This window comes from Chlamydomonas reinhardtii, chromosome 4, assembly GCF_000002595.2.
Source record: "Chlamydomonas reinhardtii strain CC-503 cw92 mt+ chromosome 4, whole genome shotgun sequence".
Taxonomy (NCBI): domain Eukaryota; kingdom Viridiplantae; phylum Chlorophyta; class Chlorophyceae; order Chlamydomonadales; family Chlamydomonadaceae; genus Chlamydomonas; species Chlamydomonas reinhardtii.
In genome coordinates, this window is record NC_057007.1 from 1,606,490 (window position 1) to 1,617,147 (window position 10,658).

The following is a 10,658-nucleotide window of genomic DNA, read 5'->3' on the forward strand; positions in this document are numbered from 1 at the left end:
ACGAGAAGGCAGGCGTGAGGAGGCGGACCGGCAGGCAGGCAGGCAGGTTTGGGCTTGCGGTGTCCCTCCAAGCCAAGCCACACACATACACATACACACAAACACATGCATGGACGGGCGCGCGCTTGGCGTTTTCCTTCGCATGCAGAATCCACATTTATCTACATAACACACACGCACACGCACGCCCCTTTCCGTGGCTATCCGTCAGTCACCCCGGCGGCTGGGTGGGTCTCTTTCCGTTCTGTTGTTGAACACACGCCCCTCCCGCCCCCAAAAAGGACGAAACCAAAGAGTCACAATCCCAACAGCCCGCACCTGTGTGCAGTAGTTGCCGCTGGACTTGTACAGCCCCTCTAGCAGCGTGTTGTCCTGCGGCTTGAGCTCCGTCACGATCACAATCTCAAACTCGCCTGTTTGGGTTTGTTTGGTCGTTACTTTGGTCGGTTGGTTGGTCGTTTGGTCGGTCGGTTGCAGGGCCAGAGATACCGGCCATGTAAGGTTGGCTTCCGGCCCGCTGTCGGGCAGGTGGCTATTGGGAACGTCAAATGCATGCGGCTGCGGCTGCGGCTGTAGCTGTTGGGCTGCGCATGCGGCTGTGGCTGTAGCTGTGGTGCGCCTCGCTGGCGAACGCCACGCCGCCTGGCGGAACGGCGACCGCTGTTCGCTCCCACAGGCTGCCTCCATCCCCCCTCCAGGCGCGGCCCAACCCCAGCTCCGGCCCCAGCTCCGGTCCCTGCCGTGGCCACCAGCGGCACGGCCACCAGCAGCACCCCGTGGCACCCCGGGGCACCATCGGCATGGGCGTGCCCGCCGCCAGCGCCCCAGGGTGCCACCCGCACCACGCCGCGGCGCGGCGACCTCGGCGCCGCCACTCGCTGCTGCCGCCGCTCGCCGCTGCCACCACGCTGCGGCCGCCGCTGTTGTCCAGTGTCTGCCAGCAGTGCTGCTGCCGTCACCACTGCCCCGACCAGCTGCAAGCCTGCTTCTCACCCACCCATCCCCACCCATCCCCCCCACCTCCCATCCCCCCCCCACACCCCTCTCACCCACCCACGCACCCTCTCAACCACCCACCGACTGCCCCCACCCAACCCACCCTCGGGCAGGCCGCTGAGGCTGAGGGTCTTCTCCGTCAGCTCGTACTCCCCCGCCTCCAGCTTCTTGCCAGCTACCGTCACCGACACCAGCTTCACGTCCTTGCGCCCGTCCAGCGTCAGAGCGGGCCGCGCCGCGCCTGTTATGTAATGCCATGTGATGTGATGCAATACCGTATGTGTGTGAGGTGAACAACGAGGTTGGAAATGGTTAGTTAGGGGCCTGGCACGGGGAGCTGGGCTGTCCATCGGTGGGGCGGCTCTCAGGAGGGCCCTGCCCGCCCTACCCCCCTGACGCCGGTGGTGGTCAGCGCCACATGCAGCAGCGCGCGGCCGACACCCCCCCCTCCATCCGTCCTTTGACGGTATACTAGCCCACCACGCCAACCCCATACCCCTTCCCACTCTCCCCCCCCCCTCCCTCCTCCTGCCCCTCCCCCTCCCACCCTCCCCCTCCTCCTCCCCTTCCCCCTCCCCTTCCCCCTCCCCTCCCCCCTCCCCTTCCCCCTCCCCTTTCCCCTCCCCTTCCCTCTCCCCTTCCCCCTCCCCTTCTCCCTCCCCCTTCCCCCTCCAAACACAGCCCCCACACCACAAACACACACGCACCCGCCGCCAGCTGTCCGTAGTTGGGCAGCATGTGCAGCCTGCTGGTGACGGTGCTGACATCCTCGCGCAGGTCAAAGTTGAGGTGCACATTGCTGACCAGGTAGGGCGGCGGTGCGTAGTCCTTGCGGAACTTCTGCTGCGGCGTGGAGGGGTGCGGCGGCTGCTTATGCTCCTCCTGCTGGATCTGCAGGGTTTGAGAGCAGGGGTTTGGAAAGGGTACGGCAGTTAGAGGGCAGAGGCGGGTTTGTTTGAAAGGTGGGTTTGGGGGTGTTGCGGCGCGGCGCTGGACCGATGGCAGGCAGGGAGTCTGGCAGGGCGGAAGCGCCGTGTGTGCGTCCGGTGGCTTTGTGTATGAGTCGGGTGAGGGCTCATGCCGCATGGCCTGGATCATGCGCTGGCTGGCAGACGGTGCGCTGGCGTGGTGGCCTGGCGGTTCATGCGGGTGCAAGGCGAACCAAAAGCGCCCCTGCACGTGCAGCCGGCAACGACGAAAGCGCCGCAGGCCCCAGCGGTCTGTCTGCACTGTCGATGGGCCAAGAAAGCCGCAGGCCAGCGCTGACAGGCACATTTGCTAGTCGATACGTCAACGGAGAACAGGCGCCAGGTGCGTGGATGCCAAGCCCGGACCTTCGCCCTTCGGCACTCTGACGCAGATGCATTCACTCCAATTATGGAGCTAGGTATCGAATCACGGCACTGCCGCTGTGGGAAAGTTGTGTAGGAAAACCTTCCATGCGCCATGCACGGCCAGATCTTGTCCTTGGACTTGGTCCCCGCATTTTAGCGTCAAGAACATCTCACCTCGGGTAGTTCCTCCGTCTCAGTAGCGGCAGCGGCCATTTGGGCTGAGCGAGTGGTGAAACGCTTCTCCTGGCGCTTCTCTGACTGCTGAAGGCGAGCGGCCCCGGCAAATGCGCCTACAGGAGTAGAAGCTGCAACTACACCTGTTTAATGCGAAGTCAGAGTGATCGGGTGCTCAGCCAGCGGTGCACGAATCCAATTGACAGAACGCGACAAGGGTTGCGACCAGACAGACGTTGTATGCAAATTGAACGAATGCGCGAATACGCTTAAAGCGAGTGAGGACGCTTCCGCGTCGTTGAAGCGGCAGCCATGGCGGGCCAGGGAATGCAATTGACGCACCACGCGCGAGCTGTGGAAGCGCCGCAAGCTGCAGCTTATTGTTACGAGCGATGGAGAAGATGGAACGGGAGGAGCGGAGTAGCAGCATCCTTTCTTTCAGTCACAACTAGGGTCGTCAGTCGTCAAAGTCTAGTAGTGTGCGGCGACAGGCTTACAGCAATTCCGCCTGTAACAAGTATAAGGAGCTGTGTACAATGTAACAGTATGATATCAGCGATGAGCAGCGGTGCGGCCACGGCCAGCGCTTGCCGTCGTACGCCGTGTGTGTTTGTGGCGATGGCAGGGTTTTGGGGCTTGGGCGCGCGGGCTGGAAATTAAGCGGTAGTCGGGCTGACAGTGGCGCTTCAGAGGCAAGCAAAGGCATGAGGGCAATTGGCTGGCACAGCTCGTGACGCAAGCGCGGCGCTGACAGAGGTCTGGCGTCACTGTCGCCCGCAGGGACAGGCAGGGATGAGCGCCACAGGGCGCCTCAGCCGCGCCTAGGCGCACCGCCCCTTGCAGCCGGCTCCGAACTTGGCTTCAAATCTTCGATTTCTCCCTGGTGCCAACCGACGGATTAGCGATTTAGCGGGCTGACTTCCAAATCCCAGGTCACTCGGCTTCAAGGCTGAAGCAATCTCGCTACCTGGGGCCCGCGCCAGTGCGCTGCTTGGGAAAGCGGGACAACCCCGGCCCCTCCATCCGCACGGGCTCACCGGTCTGTATAGCTTGCGGCTGGTACCCACTGCCGCACTGTAGCGGTGCACATTACTGCGCAGTGCAAATGCGTCATTACCGTAACTTCTGTGTGAGTGCTTGATTGCGCAGCCGCCACATTTCTGTGTGCGCTGGGCTCGTGCATTGCGGCCTCCTGGCATAATTGGCTTGGCTGAGGCTCATATGCGAAACATTAGGTGCTTTCCTTCGGTGCCGGAGATGGTCCCTCACCGGACTGTCCATCCTTACTGTAATGTTGCATTTCATGCAGCACCAATCCTGCAGGCTGCAGCACCGCTGCCTCTCACGCAACCCCAAGCGTCGTTGGTGCAGCTCGCCCCCTCCGCAAATACACCACATTACACAGTCACAATACACTTATCACTGCGCGCGTTGTCGCTGTCGGGCACGGCAACACCCTGTTTCTTGTACCTCACCGTCCCCACCGACCGTCCGTACTAGCCCCGTACCTAAACCGCTGCCGTACGATCCCATCTGATCCATGGCCTACTACATCCAGCGCCCACTTCTCACGTCTCCTTGCAACACTCGCCGCAACACCCCGTCCCCCGGCAACAGTGCGAAGGGGAAGGAAGCAAATGGATGAAGTGATATGCCGCCCCGGACCCCCACCCCCACCCTCGTAAACCCACGCCCCAAATAACACTGTTAAGGTTGGCACTCCCCATGATGCTCTACCCCCTGTCCCTCCCTTTCACTCCTGGAGAAAGTCACAAAAACCACAAAACCATGGAAGCCGTTGGTTTCGGCCTTTTGCCGGCCCTACAGCGCATCGCCCCACAAAATTGTCAGGCCGCACACAAAAGTAAGCGCTCATAAACACACGTCAAGACCACTTCATGTAACTCTACTCTCTCGCGTATCAATGTTTCCTTTTTCACGGATGTGGGGCGGCTGTGCGCACACATGCTGCCGCCCCGTGCTTGCTACCGGGATGAATGTTTGTAGCGGTGGTGGATGGTGGCAGCAACTACCTACCGCCTTACTCCATCCAGGCACCTGGGCACGAATCCAAAACTCAAGGCAAAACAAAACCTACGTTTGAGGACAGGCTAGCTCGTGCCCATCCCGCCCCAGTTAAAGAGGCGCGACCGGGCGCTCCCACCAAACTGCGGCGGCCGTTGGGCACGCACGCAGCCCCGACTACAGCACACTCGCAAACTAACAGACGAACAGCAGCCCGAACACAGCAACGGCCTAGCTATTTACATGAGCCCGCACCTGCAACCCCGCCCACACCTAACCCAACCCGCGCCCGCACCACAGCCTCAGGCCCGCTCTGTTGCATCCGCCGCGGGTGCCGACGGTGGTGCTGCAGTCCGCCCGCCCCCCGCCACTACCGCCGCCGCCGGCTCGGGCCCCACCTCCGCCCCGCCTCTCCCGTGCCCCATCCCACCAGCGCCGTTGCTGCTGCTGCCCCCGTTGCCGTTCAGATGCCCGTCGCCGTTGCCTAGCGCTACTGCCGCTACTGCTGCTGCCGGCTGGCTGCAACTACTGCTGCTACTGCCGCTGCTGCTGCGGCGGTGCATCTCGATCATGTCTGGGTGCATGTCCGTGGCTGAGGAGCACGCGGCCGCCGCCAGCACCTGTGAGCGTGTGTAGGCGAGCGTGGGGGTGTGTTTTCAGGTAGGTCAGTGCGATGCGTCAACCAAAGAGTGAACCAGGGGCATCCCTGATGTTCACCAAGAGCCCAAGGGGCTGAATGACGTGGGTGGCTAAGGCTTGTGTGCGTGCGCGCGAATGTGTGTGTGTGTATGTGTGTTTGTTAAAGAGCACGTGTGTGTGTGTGTGTGTGTGCGTGTGTGTGTGTGTGTGTGTGTTAAAGAGCACAAGGAAAACATTACGCGTAGGACAGTGTATGCGATGCAGAATTACGGCCGCGGATTACCTTCAGAGTATACTTACCGCAGCCGACCGACCTGCCGAGCCGTGTGTGTGTGTGTGTGTGTGTGTGTGTGTGTGTGTGTGTGTGTGTGTGTGTGTGTGTGTGTGTGTGTGTGTGTGTGTGTGTGTGTGTGTGTGCGTGTGCGTGTCTTAAAAGCACGTGTGTGTATGTGTGTGCGTATGGCAAGGCGGAGGGTGTTGGTGTGACATCGATCGTGGGGTTGCTGGTGATTGAGCCACCGTGGCCGGTTAGCACGGGTATGCTCTCACATTCCCCACCCGCAAAACCAAACCACCCGCACCTTGTTAACGTCCCCACACAAAACCGGCAACCCCGCCCCACCGCAGATTACCCCACAGGACATAATGGGACCCCGCCCGCGCATACACACACGCCCACACGCCCACACCCACCATGACATCCTCCTCCAGCGACTGCAGCGCCACCGGCACCACATTGCTACTGCCGCTGCCGCCGCTGCTGATGCTGCTACTGCCGCTGGCAAAGGAGGTAAAGGCGGACGAAGACGAGCTCGCGATGCCGGAGCCGGAGACAGACGCACCCGCCAACTCGCGCTCCCGCTCCAACGCCGGACCTGCTTCCGAGGCGCCTAACTGCGCCCCTCCTGCTACTGCCGCCCCTGCTGCTCCTGCTACTGCCGCCCCTGCTGCCGCGCCCCAGCTCTTCATGACGTAAGCGCTCTTTGGCGAGAAGTAGTTTCGGCTGACGCCGCCGATGAGGCGCGCGAACGACAGAATCTGTGTCGAGGAATTGCCGACATAAAGGGTTCTGCTCAAACAAGGGTCGTAGGAAATCAAGCTCAAGAGCAAAAGTAATGGGAAAGCGAATGCGCACGCATGCAAAATGGCCGGCGGCCCCAGCGTTGCCACACGCCACACGCACCTTGAGCGCCCCCCACACCGAGAATGTGGACACGGCCCCCGCGGTGCCCGCAAGGTAGGATAACACGCCGTACTGCACCACACTGCCCACGATCTGTGAGTGGCGGGGTGGTGGGGGTGGTGGGTTGGGGGATGTGGTAGGGTTGGGGTGGGAGGGTTGCGAGGAAATAGGAGCAGGGTGGCTTGGGGGGGGGGAGGGGGGGGGCGAACAAGCAGGCGCTTGGAGGCGAGCTGCGTTTGCAGTCGCCTTCATCTAGCAGTTTCCCCTCCCCCCACAAAACACACACGCACACGCTCGCCCACCTGCACCGCCGACATGTAGTTGGACTGCTTGGCTGCCAGCAGGGAGCCGTCCATGATGGAGGCGGCGGCGTCGATGGGGAAGCACAGGCAGATGAGCGGCAGCGTGGCCATCACCTGTTTGTGTGGGGCGTGGGGGCGTGTGGTTAGGGGGAGGAAGTCCACGGGATAATTTACACATGATAGAAGCATGTAGGATAGTAGTGAAGGATTCGGTCCTTCCGCGTCCACCTCCCAAAACCACCCCATGCCACGCCATGGCGCACCCCGCCACCCCATTTTGAGCAAACTCTAAATGAGCCAAAGCCAACATTGCCAAGTCATAAGCCACGCACAAGCTGCTATGCGCCAATCCTATCACCAGTGAACTTATGCCAATACAAATACTCTTTACAGTCACATGCGCCACCACCGCCCTCCCCCACAACCCCGGGAACTCACGTGCGCCACCACCACGGGGTCCTTGGTGAAGAAGGCGATGAGAGGGCCGTGTGCCGCCCACACGCCCAGCCCCACGCCCACGCCCACGCCCGTGCCCAGCACCACCAGCCGACCCAGCACGGAGCGCGCGGTGGCGGCGTCCTGTGTGGGGCGGGGTTACATTCATGATCAATGAGAGGAAGCGAAGTTGTAGCCAGGCACATTTGTGGGGGAGCGGAGGTAAGGAGGTGAGGGCGGTGAGGGAGAGTGGGAGCATGTGCAGAAGCGAATCGGAGGGTGGGTTGGAGCTGGGGGTGGGGTTGGGTGGGCTCTGGATGACCCTGCCAAAGCCTTCAAACCCCGCCCTCCCCGCCCCCGTTTTCCCGCCCCCTCGCCGCCGCCATTTTACGACACCCCCCCCCCCCCACACACACACACTGTCCGAGCCCCCCTCCAGCCCGCCGTGCCACACTTACGTCGTTGCCTATGTAGCTGGCGCACAGGGCCTGGGCCGCCACGTTGAGGCACTCGAAGAACTGGATGGTCAGGATCCACACCTGTGTGCGTGTGTGTGTGGAGGGGGGTGTATGTAATGGAGAGAGAGGTGTGAGAGAGGTGTGAGAGAGGGGGTGAACGGGTTGGGATTGGCGGGTGAGGCAGCCCACGTGGAACACACAGGGCACAGGTTCAAGCTAAATGTTCAAGCTTAAGTTTCAAGCTAAGGGTTCAAGCGGGAGCTATCGCCGGTGCGGATGAGCAAGGAGACGGAGACGCCAGGGCGCAGGCACCCATCCCCCCCCACCCCCCCCACCCCAGCCCACCCCACCCCACCCCACTCCACCCCACCCCACCGCACCCCACCGCACCCCACCGCACCCCACCGCACCCCACCGCACCCCACCGCACATACACACAAAACACATTCCCACAACACGTACTCCTGTTCAGTCGCCCTCCTGCTAAACCCCCCCCCCCCACACACACCCCCACACCCCCACCTGGCGGATGACCTCGAAGGAGGCCTGGTAGGCCGACCCCAGCCGGATGCACATGGTGCTGGCGTACAGGACCATGCCTGCAAGAGGTTGCGTGACGAGGTGTGTGTGGCGAGGTGTTAAATGAGGTGTGTGTGTGTGTGTGTGTGAAATGAGGTGTGGTCAAGGCGGGCGTGGCAGTGGACGTGAGGGTGGGTGTCGTAGTGGGTGGATGGGTGGGTTGCAAGGATGTTTGGAAAAGCGGTACAGGATGCACTGCAGACTGGGTCATCCGCGTGGGCAGACGAGCCCCTCTCCTCCCCTCTCCTCCCCTCTCCTCCCCTCTCCTCTCACCGAAGCTGATGACGTTGCGCGCCCCCAGCACCGCCCCCAGCTTGAGCGTGGGCAGCACCGAGCTAAGCGGCGGAGGCCGGGTCAGGTGCCCCGGCCGCACCTGCGTGCGTGCATGCGTGCGTGCGTGCGTGTGTGCATGCGTGCGTGCGTGCCGCGTTGGGCACATAACTTGGTTGGGCGTGTTTTTGGCGGCAAAAAGGCGCTGGTGCGGAGTGCGATACGGAGTTGATCGGCGGGTGCGGTGACTGCCCACGACCCTTCAAGCCCTCGCCCCCCCCCCCGCGCGCAACGACGGCTCCCCTACACCCCACCAGCGCCGACCCCCCGACACACATGCACCACGTGTGTCGCCGCACATGCGCCACGGCCGCGCAGTGCATCGCTTATCATGCACCCATCATGCAGTACTTATTTCAACTATACAGCAATCACTCCGTCTTTCATGGACTGCTACCCGCACCCCTCTCCCCACCCCCCTCCCACCCCAGCCGCACCTTGCCTCCCGCCAGCAGCGCCGCCATCAGCAGCCCACACGATATGAGCTGCGGGGGAGAGTGAGCGTGGGGGTTACATTCATGAACAAAATAAGGAAGTGGTAGACGGTAGACCATCTTGGGAAATAACTTGAGCGCTGGGGGAGCCGTTCGTGGACGACGGACTGAGTCAATCACAAGGGACGATAACGCGGGCCCCGCCCCAGCCCCAAGCATCAAGCACACACACACACACACACACACACACACACACACACACACACACACACACACACACGCACACCTGCGCTGCCATGGTGGCGAAGGCGCTGCCCACCACTCCCATGTTGAGCACTGAGGCGAGGGAGGAGGCGAAGAGGGGCAGCGGTCAGGGGGAGGAGGCGAAGAAGGGCAACAGTTCAGGGCTTGCACGGGCATAGGGCAGCAACCGGCAACAGCACTGCAGAGCGCTCAAGAGGATCGCAGGCCGGCACCTGTTCCCTCCCCCCTTCCTCACAGCTCCACAGCTCGCATATGCGGCTGCAGTTTCTCCTTGCAGCGCGACTGTTTCCTTACGGGATTGGTTCAAAGTTAATCAACCCACCTTCCCCGCCTTACCTCTCCGTCACTCCGTCTTCCAAAAACAGCTACCTCTCCCCCTAAACCCTTCCTCCCATCCCCCCTTCCCCCCTCACCGTACAGGAACAGCACGTTGAGCCCCAGGCTGGCCAGCCCCGACGCCACCGCCCCAAACAGCGGCGTCCGGGTGTCCTTGAAGCCGCGGAACACGCCCGTGGCCACAAAGCCCAACAGCGCGGCGGGGATGCCCAGGGAGCGGACCTGTGTGTGTGTGTGTGTGTGTGTGTGTGTGTGTGTGTGTGTGTGTGTATGTGTGTGTTGAAAAGAAAACAACAAAACGAAGCCCGCCCAGACGCCGCGCCGGAGTTACTTACGGATACCTACCGATACCGAGCGTCTTGTAGCCGCGTCGACCCCGGTAGTCATACTTACCCGCAAAAAGCCTGGAACCCCCCCTCGGGCGATCGACGAACGACCTGACCCCGAGTGGCACCCGTATGCGTGTGTGTGTGTGTGTGTGTGTGTGTGTGTGTGTGTGTGTGTGTGTGTGTGTGTGTGTGTGTGTGTGTGTGCGTGTGCGTGTGCGTGTGTTACATTCATGAATAGATAAGAAGTAAGGCGGGGGGGTCGGGTGGCAGGAAAAGGGAGGGAGAATCCAGGCATGACTAGGACGGTGGGTGGAGGCAGGGGGCCCGGTAAGCAGGGGTTGGGGCAGGAGGAGGGGCAGGCAACCTGATGCCGTGCCCCCTGGTTGCGAGTTCTGGGTCTTGGATTACTTGGGACTGGTTTAACAACTGCCCCTACCCCTTCCACCCATCCATGGAACCCCCCGCTGGCTCCCCTCCACACTCCCCCCTCCCCCCCTCGTTGTTTTCCCCCTTCTCAGCCGCGGCATATCCACATCCACATCCACATACACATACACATGCACATACACACGTACCTTGATGTAGTCAATGGCGTACGCCGCCACAGCCGCCTCGGGCGGATTGAGCGCTGTGTGTGCACAGGAACAGGAACAGGGGCAGGGGCAGGAGCACCTCACCCACGAACACATACTCCTAACTACCCAGCGTCGCGTCTCATACTTTTGACTGGGTATGGCGAAAACAGTAACCCCACCCCCACCGCCCATCCCCCCAAAACACCCACCTCCCATCCCATACCCCCCGATGTCCGCCCCTCACCTCCCACCCCACACACCCTGA

General features: G+C 62.0%; 2 protein-coding genes across 2 annotated transcripts; both read right to left on the reverse strand.

Annotated features, from left to right (window-relative positions):
- Positions 1–45: 45 nt before the first annotated feature.
- CHLRE_04g213251v5 (uncharacterized protein) lies at positions 46–3,001 on the reverse strand. The gene is made up of 6 exons (XM_043061630.1): positions 2,847–3,001; positions 2,505–2,647; positions 1,704–1,887; positions 1,100–1,237; positions 319–413; positions 46–223 (listed from the first exon to the last, which is right to left on the reverse strand). The coding sequence occupies exons 1-6, from the start codon at positions 2,932–2,934 to the stop codon at positions 212–214; spliced, it is 660 nt and encodes a 219-aa protein (XP_042925146.1). The 5' UTR covers positions 2,935–3,001; the 3' UTR covers positions 46–211.
- A 534-nt stretch (positions 3,002–3,535) lies between these two features.
- CHLRE_04g213150v5 (uncharacterized protein) lies at positions 3,536–10,658 on the reverse strand. Its single transcript, XM_043061627.1, has 13 exons — positions 10,603–10,658; positions 10,394–10,446; positions 9,567–9,711; positions 9,176–9,225; positions 8,893–8,940; positions 8,399–8,498; positions 8,069–8,145; positions 7,547–7,627; positions 7,092–7,232; positions 6,654–6,767; positions 6,352–6,444; positions 5,862–6,206; positions 3,536–5,149 (listed from the first exon to the last, which is right to left on the reverse strand). Exons 1-13 carry the CDS (start codon positions 10,607–10,609, stop codon positions 4,832–4,834), a joined length of 1,572 nt encoding a protein of 523 aa, XP_042925147.1. The 5' UTR covers positions 10,610–10,658; the 3' UTR covers positions 3,536–4,831.

Coding starts and splice junctions, on each gene's coding strand:
- CHLRE_04g213150v5 (XM_043061627.1), bottom strand. Junction 6,207..6,351: donor CGGTGTGGGGGGCGCTCAAG/GTGCGTGTGGCG, acceptor TCCTCGACACAG/ATTCTGTCGTTCGCGCGCCT. Junction 5,150..5,861: donor CGCTGGAGGAGGATGTCATG/GTGGGTGTGGGC, acceptor ACACGCTCACAG/GTGCTGGCGGCGGCCGCGTG.
- CHLRE_04g213251v5 (XM_043061630.1), bottom strand. CDS start 2,934: ATGCTGCTACTCCGCTCCTCCCGTTCCATCTTCTCCATCGCTCGTAAC. Junction 1,238..1,703: donor CTACGGACAGCTGGCGGCGG/GTGCGTGTGTGT, acceptor ATTACATAACAG/GCGCGGCGCGGCCCGCTCTG. Junction 414..1,099: donor CCTCAGCGGCCTGCCCGAGG/GTGGGTTGGGTG, acceptor AAACCCAAACAG/GCGAGTTTGAGATTGTGATC.